General features: G+C 49.6%; 8 protein-coding genes and 1 non-coding gene across 9 annotated transcripts; 3 read left to right on the top strand and 6 right to left on the bottom strand.

Annotated features, from left to right (window-relative positions):
* Positions 1-222: 222 nt before the first annotated feature.
* Aspvir_005353 (C-1-tetrahydrofolate synthase) lies at positions 223-3298 on the bottom strand (the record flags this gene model as incomplete). Its single annotated transcript, XM_043268570.1, has 5 exons — positions 223-331; positions 399-2926; positions 2998-3035; positions 3091-3111; positions 3175-3298. 5 exons carry the CDS (start codon positions 3296-3298, stop codon positions 223-225), a joined length of 2820 nt encoding a protein of 939 aa, XP_043124505.1.
* Positions 3299-4270: 972 nt separating this feature from the next.
* Positions 4271-5484, top strand: tif34 (translation initiation factor eIF3 subunit i; the record flags this gene model as incomplete). The annotated part of the gene is made up of 4 exons (XM_043268569.1): positions 4271-4297; positions 4382-4900; positions 4953-5069; positions 5125-5484. 4 exons carry the CDS (start codon positions 4271-4273, stop codon positions 5482-5484), a joined length of 1023 nt encoding a protein of 340 aa, XP_043124504.1.
* Positions 5485-6737: 1253 nt separating this feature from the next.
* mbf1 (multiprotein-bridging factor 1) lies at positions 6738-7260 on the bottom strand (the record flags this gene model as incomplete). The annotated part of the gene is made up of 2 exons (XM_043268568.1): positions 6738-7046; positions 7105-7260. 2 exons carry the CDS (start codon positions 7258-7260, stop codon positions 6738-6740), a joined length of 465 nt encoding a protein of 154 aa, XP_043124503.1.
* Positions 7261-7908: 648 nt separating this feature from the next.
* Positions 7909-8014, bottom strand: Aspvir_005350. The gene has a single exon. It is a non-coding gene; the product is annotated as a tRNA-Met (tRNA).
* Positions 8015-8283: 269 nt separating this feature from the next.
* Aspvir_005349 (SH3 domain-containing protein) lies at positions 8284-9186 on the bottom strand (the record flags this gene model as incomplete). Its single annotated transcript, XM_043268567.1, has 4 exons — positions 8284-8339; positions 8396-8617; positions 8667-9054; positions 9124-9186. The coding sequence occupies 4 exons, from the start codon at positions 9184-9186 to the stop codon at positions 8284-8286; spliced, it is 729 nt and encodes a 242-aa protein (XP_043124502.1).
* Positions 9187-12258: 3072 nt separating this feature from the next.
* Positions 12259-13548, top strand: Aspvir_005348 (AIM24 family protein; the record flags this gene model as incomplete). Its single annotated transcript, XM_043268566.1, has 4 exons — positions 12259-12307; positions 12445-12831; positions 12887-13236; positions 13330-13548. 4 exons carry the CDS (start codon positions 12259-12261, stop codon positions 13546-13548), a joined length of 1005 nt encoding a protein of 334 aa, XP_043124501.1.
* Positions 13549-13949: 401 nt separating this feature from the next.
* Aspvir_005347 (translation initiation factor eIF2 subunit beta) lies at positions 13950-14918 on the bottom strand (the record flags this gene model as incomplete). Its single annotated transcript, XM_043268565.1, has 3 exons — positions 13950-14116; positions 14171-14794; positions 14852-14918. 3 exons carry the CDS (start codon positions 14916-14918, stop codon positions 13950-13952), a joined length of 858 nt encoding a protein of 285 aa, XP_043124500.1.
* A 743-nt stretch (positions 14919-15661) lies between these two features.
* Positions 15662-16092, top strand: Aspvir_005346 (uncharacterized protein; the record flags this gene model as incomplete). Its single annotated transcript, XM_043268564.1, has 2 exons — positions 15662-15935; positions 15989-16092. The coding sequence occupies 2 exons, from the start codon at positions 15662-15664 to the stop codon at positions 16090-16092; spliced, it is 378 nt and encodes a 125-aa protein (XP_043124499.1).
* Positions 16093-16880: 788 nt separating this feature from the next.
* On the bottom strand, positions 16881-17619 carry Aspvir_005345 (RNA recognition motif domain-containing protein; the record flags this gene model as incomplete). The annotated part of the gene is made up of 6 exons (XM_043268563.1): positions 16881-16909; positions 16961-16984; positions 17040-17152; positions 17262-17368; positions 17469-17541; positions 17600-17619. The coding sequence occupies 6 exons, from the start codon at positions 17617-17619 to the stop codon at positions 16881-16883; spliced, it is 366 nt and encodes a 121-aa protein (XP_043124498.1).
* Between the last annotated feature and the right edge of the window lie 501 nt (positions 17620-18120).

Below are 18120 nucleotides of genomic sequence, written 5' to 3'. Positions count from 1 at the left end.
AGGTTAGAACCAACTCCGAGTCTCCGCAGTCCGCACCTTATTTCCATCTCAGTATGTTGAAGACCACCTGCGTCTAGACACAACATCCAATCTAATGTCATCACACATGTTGAATTAAAGTGTACATCACAATCAAATAATATGGTATAAAAACTGGAGGAGATAAACATCGCTCCGAAAATGAAAAAAGCACTGAACACGGCAAGGGAGGATCTCATCAGCCTAGAACAGGCCATCAATCTCCCCGGTCTCGGTGTCGATATCAACGTTCAGATAACCCGGAGCAGTCGGCAATCCGGGGATAGTCTGGATGTCTGCCGCAAGTGCGTAACTGTGTGGGTTCATCCACTGGTTAGCCGATTGATCCGCTGGAGCCATATGATGAAATAAGCACTTACAGATATCCACTTCCAACCGCCAGCCGAACATCACGGATGGGAACTGTAAAGCCCGTTGGGGCGCCCTTGAGCGCGGGATCATGACTCAAGGAGTACTGGGTCTTGGCAATGCAGATCGGAAGATTGGAGAAGCCTTGTGCCGTGTAGGTGTCGACCTTCTTCTGCGCCAGCTCGCTGAACTCGACCTTCTCCGCACCGTACATGGCCTTTCCAATGCGCTCAATGCGCTCCTGGATGCTGCCCTCCAAGTCGTACAGGAGCTTGAAGTCCTTGGGCTTGGAGCTAGCTGCCAACACCCCTTTGGCAAGGTCAACGGCTCCGGCACCTCCCTCGGCCCAGTGATTGGCAGGGATGGCATCCTCCGCACCGGCAGCAATAGCCTCCTCGCGGATTATGGCAATTTCGGCTTCCGTGTCCGTCTCAAACCGATTGATGGCTACCACCACTGGCACCCCGTACATCTTGGCGTTCTGTATGTGCTTCTTGAGGTTCACACAGCCCTTGCGGAGAATCTCGGTGTTCTCAGTGCGGTAAATCTCGTGGAGCGGCGCTCCAGGGCTGATCTCCGGCCCACCACCGTGAACCTTCAGAGCCCGGACGGTGGCAACAATGACCACACAGTCTGGGGAGAGGCCAGAAGACCGGCACTTGATGTTAAAGAAACGCTCACCTCCCATGGTGAAGTCGAAACCGGCCTCGGTAACCACGAAACCAGTCTTAGCCTCGTGATCCTCATCAGGTTCAGTACCCGCGAGCTTCAGCGCCAATTTATCGGCGATGATAGAGCTGGCACCAATACTGATGTTGGCGAAGGGACCGGCGTGGACCAGCACTGGAGTCCCCTCCAAGCTCTGCATCAGGTTGGGCTTGATGGCATCCTTCATCAGGGCGGCCAAAGCTCCGCCGGCGCCAATATCGTCGCAAGTCACGGGGTCCCCGCTCTTAGAGGTGGCAACGACCATGCGTCCCAATCTCTCGCGCATATCGTCGAGACTGTTGCTCAACGCAAGGATGGCCATGCATTCACTGGCCACGGAGATGTCAAAGCCCGTCTCGCGTGACAAACCCTTTTCAGTAGGGGCCTGTCCGACTGTAATGCCACGAAGGTGACGATCATTGACATCCAACACGCGGCGCCAGGTGATTGTCTGCGGATCGATGTCAAGACGCGCGAAACGGCGGATTTCTTCCTCGGTGAGATCGTCAGGGTTCGTTTTAGTAATGCCAAGCTTCTTGAGTCTTCTGAACATGATGGGCTGGAATTCGCGCTTGCCCTTTTTGACAGGGACCAGCCGCTTGTAAAGAGCAGCATCCTTCTGGGTAGCTTCATGGAACATGCGAGTTTCAATGGCGGCAGCCAGAAGGTTGTTGGCAGCAGTGATCGCGTGAATATCACCGGTCAGATGGAGGTTGAACTCGTCCATGGGAATGACCTGGCTGTAGCCTCCACCAGCAGCGCCACCCTTGATACCAAAGGTGGGACCCTGACTCGGTTGCCGGACATTGGCAAACACGATCCGGTTCAGGTGCGCGCCCAGCGCTTGAGTGAGACCGAGCGTAGTCGTGGACTTGCCCTCTCCAAGAGGCGTAGGAGTAATACCGCACACCAGGACATAACGTCCGTTGCGACGGTGAGCCAAGCGGTCCAGAACACTCAAACTGACCTTGGCCTTGGTGTGGCCGTAAGGCTCCAGCTCGTGGGGAGCAATGCCAACCTCCGCGGCAACTTGAGTAATGGGCTTGGGGTACTGAGCACGGGAGATGGCAATGTCGGAAGGGACAGGCTGGACCAGCTTGATGGGAAGCGGAGTAACATGTCTGTCCCGCTGCTTCTCAAAATATGCCTTGGCCGAAGTAACGACATTCTTCAGCAGCATGGCGACTGTCATGGGACCGACACCGCCGGGAACCGGGGTGATCTGCGAGGCTACCTCTGCGGCGGACTCGAAGTCGACGTCTCCGACAAGACGCTGTCCCGACTTCTTCGAAGGATCAGGCTTGTAATTAATGCCAACATCGATAACAACGGCACCAGGCTTCAGCCAGTCGCCCTTGACGAATTCTGCCTTTCCAATGGCTGCAACGACAATGTCGGCGTTCTTCACGATGCGGGGGATGTCCGGCGTCTTGGAGTGGCAGACAGTCACGGTGGCATCTGCATTCTTCAACAGGTAGCTGACAGGGCTACCGACGATGTCACTACGGCCAAGAACCACTGCCTCTTTGCCGGCGGGGTCTACTCCACTTGCCTTGAGGAGGTCCATAACAGCCAGCGGGGTGCAAGGGACGAAGAGGGGATGGCCACCTCTTTTGGCCAACTCTCCAATATTGATTGCGCCGAAACCGTCGACATCTTTTTCATCCGCAACCGCAGATGTGACAGTATGTTCCGACAGGTGGCTAGGAAGGGGAAGTTGGACGAGGATGCCGTGCACCGAGGGATCGTTGTTAGCCTTGGTGATTTCCTGAAGGATCTCAGGTTGAGAGATCGATTCGGGAAAGTTGACAATCTTGCAGAGAATGTTCGCCTTTACAGACGCAGTGAATCAGTAAGGATCCAAGGGCGTATGGTGAGAGATTACGGGATTTATATTCATACCTCTTCAGCGGCCTTCAATTTCATGCGCACGTATGTGCCTTGAAGCAAATTAGAACACACCTTATATATAGCGCCGAAGATCATAAAACTCACTCGAATCCGATCGATTGCCGACTAGAATTGAAGCAATGTCAGTACCTCCGCCGGGCCGGGTTCATGATGTCCGGCTAAACGTACCCTGAAAGATGACCAGACTCGGCTTGAACCGAGGATTAGACTCTTGAATCTTCGCAATCTCGGCTTTCAATCCCTCTCTGATTCTCTTGGCAATGGCCGTGCCATCAATCTTTGTGGCCGCCATGACGGTAGGTGTGCTGGAGAATGAGCGACGGGAAAGTGATGGTCTCGGGAAGGTCCTGAAACCGGGAAAGTCGACCACACGTCCAGCGAAGTGATGTCGAAAAGTCCCAAGGAGAGGCGAAGTCAAGGGTGGGAAGATGTAAGAAGAGTAAAGCTGACTGCCAAGATGACAGGAGAAGATCTTTGACTTCACAGCACAGCGGGGTAATGTCGCCGAACGAGCGGGGGAAAAGGGCATCGACTGCTGCTTGTTGGGGGCTTTAGGTGCAGCCCTGGACGAGTAACGATAGGAGATTTCCGTCGGGAAAGCAAATTGACAACTTAAGCTCCACTTGAAAGTGATTAAAGGAGTGACCCCTATAGATAATTACACAGTAAAAAAAAATTGAAGAAATAAACAATAGGCTCATCTATACATTGATCACTGAGTTAAGTCAACGGACTTTCCAATTTCTCCCGTTCCCTGAGAGAAACAAGAAAAATCTCTTTCGAGTTTTGAGTCATTCCATGATAACTCCCTTGGGTACTGTCCCGCTAGATCCTCACATGCAAATGCTTGACTCTGACTTAGTAAAAAGGGTTATGTAAGATGCAGATGGGACTTGACTCGATCTGGAATAGTATACCGTGTACCTGAGGGCTGGTTTAGCTTAGAGATCATAACTGATAAGGGCTGACGGATTATTAAGAGCCTGAGGCAGACACTCTTCGAACATCGGAATATCCTCAATCCGACACTTGTTTGCCCCTCAGGCAAACAACCTCGAATAGGCAAAGGTCTTGGCGCGCAACGCCAGACTGAACTGTGCGATCCAAATTCACACTGAATAATTAGTCGACGACGCCGACAAGGACAGCCCGCCAGCATCCCCGCCTGAATAACGCAAGTACCGGACACTCCTGTTGCGGAGGACGTTTAATTCAAGTTTATTTCTTTTTCTTTACACCCGGACATTGTTTCTTCTGACCCAGGATGAGGCCTATTCTGCTCTCGGGCCATGTACGTTGTGCCCTCAAATCTCCACCAGGATTTGCTTTGCCGCTTTTATTGGAACTAGCGACTGATATTTCATTTTTACTGCAGGAACGGTCCCTCAACCAGATCAAATTCAACCGCGATGGCGATCTCCTGTTTTCCGTGGCGAAGGATAAAGTCGTATGTGCTTGGTGGTCGGCCAACGGCGAGCGACTTGGTACCTACAATGGCCACCAGGGTGCCATCTGGACGGTCGATGTCAGCCCCAACACAGTTCTCCTGGCGACCGGCTCGGCAGACAACACTGTGCGACTGTGGAACGTCAAGACTGGCGAGTGTGTGAAGGTCTGGGAGTTCCCTACCGCTGTGAAGCGGGTCGCATTCAACCCCGATGGAAGCAAGCTGCTGGCTGTGACGGAAAAGCGTATGGGATTCCTCGGTACGATCGCTGTGCTCGACATCAGTTATGGTGATGATCAGGGTGATGGTCTAGAGAACCAGGCCGATGAGCCTAGCTTGAGAATCACCTGCACAGAGAGCAAGGCCACCGTGGCTGGCTGGAGTTATCTAGGCAAGTACATCATTGCTGGACACGAAGATGGCAGTGTCAGCCAATACGATGGAAAGGTGGGCATATTCCGCTCCCGAAATCTGGAAAGCTATGCTAATTTGCGCACAGACTGGTGAGCAGCTGGAGAACGTTCAGGCGCACGAGTTCGATCATCAGATCAACGACATCCAGTTCTCTCAGGACCGTACTCACTTCATCACTGCCTCGAAAGACAAGTCCGCCAAGGTTTGTTCTTATCCCTTCTGTCTGCCATCTGTTGTCAAAAGCTGACCATCGCTAGCTCATCTCCTGCCGTAACCTCGCCATCCTCAAAACATACGTTGCCGATACTCCCCTGAACAGCGCCACCATCACTCCCAAAAAGGACTACGTGATCCTCGGTGGTGGCCAGGCCGCCATGGATGTCACAACCACCTCCGCCCGGCAGGGTAAATTCGAGGCCCGTTTCTACCACAAGGTCTTCGAGGACGAGATTGGCCGCGTCAGAGGCCACTTCGGTCCCCTCAACACCGTTGACGTTCACCCCAACGGCACAGCGTATGCCTCCGGTGGTGAGGACGGTTATGTTCGTGTGCATCACTTTGACAAGCCCTACTTTGATTTCATGTACGAGGTCGAGAGAGAGCAGCTGAGGAAGTGAATCGGATGATATCCACAAGCTCTTTGTTTTTCAAGTCGTGCATTATCTGTATGAGTCATGAGACGAACGCTTTTTTGCTCATAAAAGAAGGAAAAGCCAGGCGCGGCGGAAATGGGTAGAAGACCTGGCGGGGTCAAATACAGGGCATGATTTTCTCATTTCATCTACGGAGTTGGTACCTCTTTTTACTATCCTTTCTTCTTGTTCTCCATCCTCATCTTACCTCGACCTCTTGCCATCTTAATCAAATGAATTGCCCTTTTGATTCTTCCCGTCAGTTCTCCTTCACTGTCCATATTCACCTGAATTATGTGCCCAGGCGGAGGAAATACCCTCGTCAGAACTATTGCTGTCCATCACTTCGTCAGTGCCGATGGGTGCCTGATTTGGATGGCTTCAATACGCTGGCGGCTTTATGAGAATTGAGCACCTGTCGTTCAAAAAAGATTCATGGATAGACTTTTTCAACCAACATAACCAATTCTGGATTCCCATAATCCTTTTATCTATGTTAGAGTCCCTGCTTGCCTCTCTAATCGGTAGGTGATTCATATCCTCTAAGCATGCCGGCCACAACTTTCTGCCAATAGAGAAATAGCACAAAGAATTGACTTTTAAGACTTTTTCCGGGGATCCTTGGGTTTACTGTACCATTGGCCACATTTACCCTGGTACCTAGACGTCCGTTTGCCACCTCCGATCATCCTACTCCGTGAGCACCCCAGTAGGCGCTTTGCAATTTCAGTAGAGGCCTTTGCAAGGCCTTGAAGCATTTAGCGTGCTGTTTCAGACAGGTTGTCACTTAGGCTAACATTTGAGTTATTTGTCCAAAAATCCGCAGGCTAGGCGCCAATTCATCTATTGTTCTATATCCATGAGATATTCTATAGACAACTCGGCGAAACCAGCGCGCAAACTGAGAGAAGCCTCCAACTTTGCAATCTGCAACCCCGTCGATGCCATGAGATCCCTCTTATAAGATGAATGTCCAGAAGCGGGGATAAAAACGCAAAGCGAATCCGTAGAAGCGCCAGAAAAGCAAGTGGTATTTCTATGCCGTGACATATGAATCGTTTCAATGCCAGCCCAGCGCTCTTCCGACCAGCAGAAAACATAAATAACAAAAAAAAGGGACACGGGTTCTAACTGAAGAAGAAAGGCGTATCATGACATAAAAAAGAAGACATCAGGAAAAATCAAAAACTTTAGGTTTTTCATCTTCCCTAAGAAAAAGGCGCGGGCTCACCCCCGTTTTACTTCTTCTTAGGGAACTTCTCCTTCCCGATGTCCGAACCTCTGAGCTTGACGTTCAGCACACGCTCCATAGCGCTAAGCACCTTCTGGTCGGGCGCGGCCGTACCCCTCTCGAAGTCCTGGATAATTGTAATGGTGGTGTTGCACTTGGTGGCGAGTTCCTTCTGTGTCATCTTGTAGCCCTCCTCGTTTCGGCGCTTCTTGATGGCGTCTGCGACCTGAAGACCGACAGTCTTGGGCTTGACGATATCGTCGCTTCGGTCGACCTTTGTCAGGTGCTGACCTTCCATGGCAGCTGTCTTTGCGGCCTTGCAGAAAATGTCAGTAGGGGCTCAAAATTGAGAGGGATGTGAATCCAGAACATACAGCATTGCCAGTTGCGTACTTCTTCTCAGTACCAATGATGAGACCCTGGCGCTGAGCAGCGTTCAGAGCACTCTTTCCCTTGACTACTGTCTCTCGGGGAGCGGCACCAGCACGGTGCTTGGTTCCGATGCGTGTGACAGAATCCCACTCGCTCATTTTGAAGGATGTGTAGCTCGAAGTGTATGGAGGACTTTATGGATGACGATGTTGGGGATGAGAGACGTGTCTGAGGTGGGAGAGTAGAGGGTGGCGGAGAGATTGATCGCGTGAGGTTGTGACTGAGAAGGAGAGAGTCCACAGAGCCACCGAATTTATACTGATGAACAGAAGCTTCTCGAGCCCTGAGCGGCGCAGTTTAGAGGGGAGTCATGCGCTATTCCTCTCTAGGACTAGCGTGGCTGACATCATTACCACTCATTCAGAGTCTCAAAGAGGGTTGGAGATGCGTTCCCTCTCTCTTAAGACACTCCGTAGATACTCCATGCTGAATCAACATCTCCGAATCCGAGTCAGAAGTGACACGGGCTATCATTTGGATATTATAGAAGATTAGTTACAGGAGAGAATATTGAGTGCAGTCCCAGTTAAACTTTCCTCTTTTCCTATTTTCTCATCTCGAACACTCTTTGATTGTACAACGGCGTTAACGCCACCATACATAAGCAAAATGTATATGAAATTATGGTGTGTGCGAAAACTACTTCAACATCGCAGTGGGAGTGGAAGCAAAACATTCGACATAGCCCTCGGGCTACGGGGTTAAAAAAAGTAGAATGACAGAGAAACAAAAGAAATCTAGCAAACTGCCTCCGGGGAGGATTGATCCCGACCTTGAGATGTCCCAGAAGTGATTCTTCTGATCATATAGAAGATATGAGACTCACGTGATAGCCAACTACAACACAGAGGCGGCTATAGCGTACCCAGTGCACCAATTTCCTTCAAGAGAGGCAGTCAATCTTGTCGATTAATCTGATAGACAATTGTCGAGCACAGCCAACGTGTTTGAGCAGCAATGACCATCAATGCTGTGCGTCATGATCCACATATTGTTATCAAATGTGATATTTTCATTAAGAATACCTAGGATAGGTTGAGCAAAAAATCCGCCTGAACGCCGTTTCCATGACTGAGGAAGAAACCCATTCTCAAAACCTAAGAAGACTGGAGGAATAAACGCTAGAAGATACTATTCACAATGTTGGAACCGATAGTAGCACCGGCACCAAAGATAGCTAAGACATAGTTAGTGACCACAAACACATCCTCAATGGAGCGACAATCGACGTACCGGCATTGCCCATCTTCTTTCCAAACTTCTTGCCATGCTCCTCGAATTTGCCGCCGGGTCGCTTTCCATCCGGGGCAGAAGAGCCGCTCTGGCTAACCTCGAGAGGCACATTTCCATAGTTGGTAGGAGGGGGAGACGACACTCCCTTCTCTTCTATTACGTTCACATAGCTGCGAGGGAAGATACCCTCAAGGTTGGTCCGTTCGTTACGGCCACGCCACCCTATGTCCGTTAGCTTGAATTCTCTGGCATTGCCTCCAAACCAACGTACAATCTGCGTTCATGTGTTCCAAAACTTGGACACGGTCGTGTGGCTGCAGAGCAAGATCACCAGCATCTGTTGGGGTATATGCATAGAGTGCTGTAGCGACGGACAATACGGGCGCAGCTTGAGGGTAAGCGGGTGGGGGAACTGAGGGGGCCGAGTATTGTTGTTGCTGCAGAGCCGCCTTTTCGTTCAGAGAGCTATTGGCGAGCTGGGATGTGGGAGGAGCATATGATGCCGGGGGAGGCTGAGATTGAGCGACAACCGGTTGTTGCTGTTGTGGCTGAGGAACTGGTGAAGCGGCTTGTTGGGGGCCCTCGTTAGGCAGCTGAGCCAGTATCGACGAGAGTTGCTGACGTGTAATGACCGAAGCATCTGCAAGAAACTCGAGCTCCTAGGATATATCAGCAAGGCGTGCGACAGACGTCGGAAAGATTAAGAAAATAATGCGGCATCATCATACCGATCGGATGGTGCGGAGCGAGCGGTTGCTCATTGCGGTCATGAAGCTGCTTTGGGTAGCCATGACGAAGCGGATATTGATTTAGAGATGATAGGAGGTGTTACGGTGATGAAAAAGACCGATGGAAGTGAAATGGCCGCTGGAGCAGATGTCGACTAACAGGAAGGCGTAGTCGGTTATCACTAATAATATATGTTTTCAGGAACTCAGGCACACATGGCATTGGACCCGGGAGTGGATGGAGCCGAAACAGAGCCACAATTTCTATGTATTTTATGGGGCTTGGCAGGCTATGTTACATTGCCATGCCTACAGAATGCTACTAGGTAAACTTGGATGTTTCCATCAATAATAAAACACAATCATTGATTGAGTGCGCAGTTTCATATAAAATTTACTAAAGCATTCATGAGGCTGTACTTCTTGATAAAAGACTCTGTATTCTGGATCTATTCTATGCCCTAAATTTCATTGTTAATGCTTCGATTTACTGGCTAATGCAGGCGTAGTACAAGTGTTATGCTGATGACGTACTGTAAGAGAACGTCCCGCTTATGGGACTGGTGGGATCAATTATCAGATGGAAATACCTTGCTAAAGGATACAGAAATTGTAGTACATCAACTTACAAAACATCCAGCTAATGCAATTAGCATAGTTACTGTAGAGACAAATTAATTCACTCCTTCCGGTTGTTGCCTAATTGGCTTTTGCTCCATAATGGTAGAGACAGTTTGTTCCAAAACATTTCAAATGCATGCTAGGTCAATTGCAGTCGGTAACTGCCAGTTCTCCTTTATATCCTGCTGAATTTGGCTCTGTAGAGTGAGGATAAGTAATTGCTGGGACTAAGACCTGGCCAAAGCCAGCAAGAAATTGCACTCATTATTATCACCATAAGGCATGAGTTCATAACAGAGATACGAACCGACGATCACCTGTATTCTGGGGTTGTGGCTGGGCGGTCCGCAACTACACTTGACTTCGATTGCCCCACCGTCACCGATCTACCGTAGTACTGCTTCAGACTTGGAGATGCAAACGAGGGATCGTCGATATTGCTCATGAATCAATCCATGGTTAGATACTAACATAGCAAAGGGAGTGAGACGTCTTCAAGAAGGGCAACCCTTTGCGCAGTATATTTGGTGCACAAACGCCTTGATATCCGACAATAAAAGACACTCAAATGAGAAGCCTACATCGCCTCGTATGACCTCTGATTAGAATTTTCTCATGGCTCCTGAGCCAGTACAACGACAAGAGCCCAAACAAAATCGACCCTTTTCTTGAACATGGAGTCTCTGATGGAAATTCTGAGCGCATGCCTCACGCGAGTTCAACCCTCAGATTGAGGGTAAGCTTCTCACTGAGTGTGTGCCTCAAGTCGAAGCGAGGTTTCAGATCAAGTCGAGGCAAAATCTGGAATACGAGTACAGATTCGCATTGAGGATGTGTCCTTAGCTATAGAGGTGAGCTATCCATTGACTGAGTGGATAGAGCTGTACGGCGAAGAAGAAGCACCAGGGCAGGTTATACTACGAGTGGAAATCTCCGAAGATGCGGAAGATGCTCGGATCTAGTTGGCGAAGCCATCCAGAGTTCAGACTATGAACCGGGTGGCTCAGGTGATTGCAAGTCACTGTGTGTTTTATCAGAAGCATGTGCGAGACCTCAAGGATGCCATGATCGCAAAGCCATCTTGCAACAGACACAGGCCCGATGAGATTGAAGAATTTGTATCGATTTGAACCTCAAGAAGCGAGCATCACCGTCCTTTAGCATGGAAGAATGATCGTCGAAGGCGCGCCTCTTCTGGAGGATGCTGTGAGATGCCTCTAGGGGCCGGTATTGAAGCCTCAATCCAGGATAGCATCACCAAAATCCCTGGACACTTCTCTGAAGAGGGTCTGTTATGACTTGGCTCGAGGATCATATACTGCCACAGATCATCTTCCAAATATTGATACTAGGATATCCTACAAGCAGATGAGATATGCGTTCTAGCCAAACGAGGAGAGACCCAGATCAAACAAAATAAGCAAGCCAGATTGAGGAAACACAAGTTTCAGCGGCCTCAGCAGAAGCCATGTATGATGGAGTGCTAGTGATGGGAACAAGATGAAGAGGGAGAAGTAGCTCCAGGAAAAGAAAAGAAAAACACCATGCTTCATGTCTGTACCAGGAGTCCTTTGGCTGCTTTGATCGAGCCAACTAGGACATTGCACGAGAAAAGAAGCTGAGACACGCTTAAGGGGCTGTGGTGATGGCAGTCAATTAACTTGCGATGAAGATTTTTCTGTACTTGATATTCTAGCCTGGAATTTGTTCGCTATTATGTGCGCTAGGTAAACAATGGCCGCTCTTATTGTTCTATGGATACAACCTTTACCATGAATGCAACAGACTCTTCAACTACTGGATCTACTGGATCCATATAGATAGGGAAAATTTCGATTTCTATCTACTTGATGATTTATTTTGATCTCCTTCAGAGAACAGAAGCCACTGCGTAAGCCATAGTGCAGCACAATAATATGATAGTCTCTCATTCTCACCTGTTCACCTACCCCACTTCATTCCCCTCCCCTGGCCCAGACTGCCCGCAGTCTCAGCTAGAGCGTCTCTTGTCATGGCACAGAGTCTCCCACCATTAAGATTGCCGCAATGAAGGACGAGTGGGCCAATGACAGGAAGGTACGGATTACACATGCTGGAAAATACCTAAAGATGGACTAATCCTGCTCGAATGGGATCTTCTGCAGATCCTATCACAACTCTCCCCACCTAATTCCTCTAAGCGCCGACAGCCTTCAATCCAATCAGAACAAGGAGATGTCAGGATGATAGATGCTCAGCGGCTACCGATGCCACAGCTGCGTGCTCATATATCTCACCAGTCTGCGCAGTTGATCTTTTGAATGAGAACATGGCTGTCAACCAGCTTGCATGGTCCTTGAAAGAAGTCCCTCACTCAAACTAAAACGGCGACAGATTGAGTTTGGAAACGACTGACGAATACGAGGATATCCCATTTTGGTTGTGCTTGGTTCCCTTTAAAATCTTCTCATTTCCTCTGTTGTCTCGACTGCACCGGTCAGAAAACTACCGAAGAAGAGGAGAACAAGGGAAACCATGGCGAGTTCATACCCACCTCCTCCGACTCAAGAGGGCTATTATCCTCGTAAGTACAACTCCAAAGCTGAACTAGACTAATATACATGCTAATCCGCTTTGTGATTAAGCGCCTCCAAGCTCCGGAGGTATGATAACAAACCGTTTCTTGCATTGGGAATATAGTCTCATTGATGCTCTACATAGCTTTTCCACCACCTCCCCAGCCGTCACCAGGATTCCCACCTCAGAACTTCAGCTACCCTCCTCCACCGAAGCAACCGACTCCTGCAAGTCCCCCACCGGGAGAAGCACATGCGGCCGCATATGCAACCAATCCATACGGACAGAGCTCTGTATCGCATCCCCCGCAGCCGCAGAGCCACCAGCCGACGCCATCTCAATCTTCGAACATGGCTGTGCAAGCCCAGGGGACATCCGTCGGGCCGTCTCAATTCGGCCAGGTCGTGAACTCAACTACCCAGGACGATGTGGGGACATTCAATGGCGGAAGCTACAGGATCAGCCACCGGGACTCAAATTCCCTTCTGACGCTACAGCTGGCGGTAGGATGTCCGATTGAAGCCAAGCCAGGTGAGTGCTATTTCTTCAGAATCTGAAGAGTCGACGAGACTCATGATACGGTCAGGAGTAATGATCGCAATGTCGCACTCGATCACACTAAGAGGAAGCGTCAAATTCTCCCTGAAGAAAATGTTTACCGGCGGCGAGATGTCATTGTCCACATACACCGGCCCCGGCGAGCTTCTGCTTGCGCCCTCGGCACTGGGTGATATCATTGTGCTGCGCTTATCCGGCTCGGACCCGTGGAAGGTCGGAAAAGACGCCTTCCTGGCCGCGACTAGTGGCATCTCCAAGGACTACCAAGCGCAAGGGTTGTCGAAGGGTGTCTTCTCCGGAGAGGGATTGTTCGTGTATAAGCTGTCTGGTGTCGGTCTCGTGTGGCTCCAGAGCTTTGGCGCTATCATCAAGAAGGATGTAAGCTACTCTTCCTCTCGCTTCTTAAAACCCACTCTTGCACCATCCACCATCTGGAAACCCTCTTGACTCACTGACGATGAAACTATCCAGATGGCCGATGGCGAATCCTACTACGTGGATAACGGTCATCTCGTCGCCTGGAACTGCAAGTACAAGATGGAGCGTGTCGCTTCAGGAGGTATCATTTCCAATATGAGTTCTGGCGAAGGCCTGGCATGCCGCTTCACCGGTCCTGGAACCGTGTACATGCAGACGAGGAACGTCACTGCCTTTGCCGCGCATATCGGAGCACATACTGCCAGTAACTAGAGTATGGCGTTAGATGGATGGATGGACAGGAGCAGAGGCTTCTACGCTCTCAATTTCTGTAAATTCTCATGTTTGGCGTTGTGATTCCTTGAGCGGATGCTGTTTTATCTTGATTCATCTCTACTGGCATTTCTTATCTCATTATCCGATTACGATAGCCCTTGCAGAATGAGAATAAAGTGGTTCCCAGACACGCGGACTTCACTTCTGGTCTTCACGTCGTCTCTATTTTTCCAAATCCGGCATAACTCACGACATCACATTTTCGATCCTTTTGCATCACATCCACATAGAAGAGGAACGTTTATACAAAAATGGGGGAAATAAACAGGAAAAAATAAAAGAAAAGTATCTTCCGACAGCTGGCTCCATGTAGATCCCCCACCCAGCCATAACATCGTTTAGCCTTGTCTCTTTCTGCGGCCAACCTGTCCACGGAAACCGGTCTTGATGGCGGCGACCGACCGACGAGAACCGCAGGAGTTGCAGGTAACGAAGTACAGACGGTTTTCACCCTTGTTGAGTTCAGTGTCGGGGCTGCGGCAGGTTTTGCAGGTAACATATTCGACTGGAGATTGTCAGCTACTGTATTCTGTTACAAGAGGGGCGAAAAGTAACATACCGATATATCTTCTCAAGACGTTCTCAATCTGCTTCTGCTGGAAACGACCCTTGATGACCAGACGCCTGCTACCATCGACACTGCCGCTGGTACCCAATTCGGCGAACAAGAACTGCATGACGTGGTCGTCCGAACGCTTCATACGCTTGCAGATATCGGCGATGTTTGCAAAGATGGTACGACGGTTACCTTCACGCAGACACTGAGGTGGAGGAATCTTATACGACTTGGTGCCGCTGGACAGCATGTCGGGGTGGTGGCTCTGGATGAGGGAGAAGAATCGGGAGACGAGGAGCGAGTACGGGATGGCCTGGGTCGCGTCGTGGGCCCAGATACCGGTGCCCGCTTCGAGATCGCCCTCAGGCAACTCGCCCTCCTTCTCCGCGGCATCGGCCTTCTCTGAGATACCGGCTTCGGCGAGCTTGGCCTCGAAGTCACCTGTGTCGACCTTCTTGACCTTCTTCTTCTTCTTTTTCAGGGCGGTGGGGTCGAATTCGCCATCGGCGGCGGCAGCGGCCTCGTCCCCTTCATCGGCCTCAGCGTCCTTGGGCTTCTTTGTCTTCTTCTTTTTCGAGAGACCCTTGAAAAGTTCAGTTACTTCGTCGACCGCCGTGTCTGCTGTGCCTGCTTAAAGTCAGTCTCGCCTGCGACCGCGGGTTTGAGCGAAAGGTGAAAGCATACCAGCTTCATTCTCAGCTGTGGTGATTTGAGCCGCGGGAGCCTCTGTGACTTCGCCGTTTGTGTCCATGATGACTGCACCTTCACTGAAGGCAACGGATTTGCGTTGCTTTTGAGGAGTGGGCTCGACCTGCTAATGGACCCGACGACAGGTTAGCAAGGCGGAAATAAATTAACAGTGATGATATCTCTCAGAAAACAGGGTCTAGCGATTGTTCACTGCCAAAAATACAGCTGAACGTTCCAAGTGAAGGTGAGGCGGCAAGGTAAATGTGATTAGGCCGATGGGGGGCATGAAATGTGAAGATGTCCGCATTAAAGAAAATGTGGGAGGGCAGAATCGGTAAAGGGAAAACAGGGTGTGACGTACAGCATCCGCCATATTGTATGTCTTTCTTGCAGCAGTAGGCACTTCCAAATATGATAACAGTCAGGAAGAATGTTATCTAGCAGTAAAGACTATGCTTATAAGTAGCCTGAAGAGAGGTCGATATATTGGTAGAGCCATATCTTTGGGTTCGCGATGGCAATTCTGTTATCGCGGTACAGGCTCACGTGACTGTGAGTCAAAATGCTGTGGTCTGGTATTACCGTAAGGTATACACGTGACTTGGCTCCCCTGGATTACATCAGGTCTGTCTCCAGATGCCTCGCAAGTATTGGGGTTCCGATCTTGAATATCTCTATCGGTCGGCAACACTTCATGCTGCAATCCTTGTTCAGGCAGTAGGCAGGCCGCTGCTTGATCTCATTATCGGTGTTTTACTTCGCTCATTGTCCCGTCCCGTGTCCCCAACCTAAGTCAATTTCACCATGTCGTACTCCTCACCCTCCGCCTCTAACCCGTCCCTCGCTACGTCTGCCTACATGGTGTCTTCGGTAGACAGGTACACTTCCGGCTCAGACGATGAAATTGCGTCCCTTCCATCTGAGTCTACCACCGCTTCAGATCTAGACACACTTTCAGACGACTACTCGGATGCCGAGGAGGAATGGAGAGAAAGCATTGAGCAGTTGGAGTTACTATTGACCATGGTCATCGTCCCGTTTATCGGAAAGTATCTGGGACGGAGATGCGCTTATTGGGGTATGCCCGTTGATTTCCGCAGCTTGCAAACAGGACTGATAAGAGTGATGTAGGCTGGACTCGCTTTATGGAATGGAAATACCCAGTCGAAGTCGTCATGACCAACAAGGCAGCCTTCAGGGGAGCCGGTATCGTTGAGGCTTTATCCCCACTGTGAGTGTCTTGACAAAGGCAAGTCATCATCACAATTCGATCTGCAGTTGCGGTCGTACCATGCATCGAGACGCAATGTCGTGATACCCGCAGTCCTCGGGGAGCTCCGCAAAGAGCAGCAGCAGCTTCCATCTCTGGAGGTTGTCCCATTACCCTGCGCTGGCGGCTCTTTGGTTACATTCAAAAACGAGAAAGCTTTACCTCGCGGTGTAGGAAGAGTTAGCGATCTTGTCCGATGAGCTGCTTCTGAACCTGGGTACAGTACTTATGTAAATATAGTTAGAGGCACACTACCAAGTTTCCTTTTATACCCAATTCAAACCATTTACCTATTTGGCCAACTCGCGAGGTTCAGAGAGTGGAGCATAGTCGGTGGTCGTATGGACGCTCCTGTAGGTTGCTAACTGTCAGACAAACAGCCAAATGGTCGAATATACATATGACCGCTTCGATCAAGAATGGAACACGGTCAATACGTCAATGAAGTCTAAGGAGAGTGCTTGAGTATTGAATTTTTAGTCTATAAGGAATCTTAGAAGAAAAACTATGGAAAAGCATGTCGCCATGCAATGGCCGTCAACCAATCTTAATTATCCCGATAAGCGAGATGAAGCGAAACTGAGAGACAAGCAAAAAGCACTAATAAATTCCATCATCATGAACTTGTGCGTCATTCACGCTTAGGAAATGCGATAAAGAGCCCGGCATGATCATTTTCATAATCGTATCTCATAACTTATCTGGCGGAAAAGGTACGGAGAGAAACGAGCTAGGTATTTTCGACTGAGGCATTTATTGGCCGTTACTCGAGGGACGCCAGCCTGGAGGGAAATTAGTGATTATTCGGAAGGAAAGCAATCGGTTCTACTCACTGCCACCGCCGTAACCCTGGCCACCTGTAAGGGACTTGTCAGAATAGAGATCGTTGAACGATTTGATGTGAGCACATACCGCTTCCGGGAGCACCCTCGGACTGGTTGTAGCCACCACGGCCGTGGAAGCCACCGTTGTTACGGGGAGCGCGCTCGGAGGCCTTGTCAACACGAATGGTGCGTCCATCGAACCTATATGCGTCATTTGTTAGCCCTTCTGCGATGGGAGATACAGCTCAATAGAGTACAACTTGGGCACTCAGGCACAATCTAGGGTCTCAAGAGATTTGGGAAAGCTTACTCCTGGTTGTTCATAGCGTCCATGGCAGCATCAGCCTCGCCATCGTTGCTGAAACGGACGAAACCGAAACCACGGCTGCGGTTGGTGTCACGATCCTTGACAACAATCTGCGCGGCGTGAAAGAGTCATTAGCATGGTATCGTAAAGTGATAACAATGAAAAAGATGATGTGATAGTGAGCAATGAGAGGGGAAGGGTACTACTAACAGCTTCTTCAACAGTGCCGAACGCTGAGAAACCCTGACGAAGGGCGTCGTCAGTGGTGTGCCATGCGAGGCCGCTATTAAACCGTTACTTGAGAAAATGCGTTGGAGTTTTGACGTAAAATGAAAACACACCCGATGAAAAGCTTAGACATGTCGAAGGTTGAATGTAACTGTTTAGTTGAATTAGTACTGAGATACAGTGACAGTTTTCCTAAGATCAAGAGATCGAAATATGTGGATGAAAAGAAGAAGGGGAGGGGCAGAAATCGGGAGTAGAAATTTCCCCCCTTTCTGAAAGAAATTTTTTCACAGGTAGTCTCACTGCGGCCTGAGGAGATCTGTGGAACGCAGCAAGACAAGGAACACTCACAGTAGAAACTTTTGGTTGCTGAAAGACAACAAGTGTTAATATCACAGATGATTTAGATGAGAGGAAGAGTGTTCTCACAGTTTGACAAGAAGAGCAGTGGATTAGCTGTGCAGAACCTGCAAAGTGGGAGAAATGAAAAAGAGGACTGGAGGAGGTGTAGCAAAGAGGCAAAGCGGGGTTTACTGATTACTACTCCTACGAGCTATGGTACTCGGCAATATTATTTCTGCATAGCAATTATAAATTGATAAGCGGGAGCGATTATGTTATTACTAGTACTATG

This window comes from Aspergillus viridinutans (genome assembly GCF_018404265.1).
Source record: "Aspergillus viridinutans IFM 47045 DNA, scaffold_3, whole genome shotgun sequence".
Classification (NCBI taxonomy): Eukaryota; Fungi; Ascomycota; class Eurotiomycetes; order Eurotiales; family Aspergillaceae; genus Aspergillus; species Aspergillus viridinutans.
This window is presented reverse-complemented; position numbering and strand designations above follow the sequence as displayed.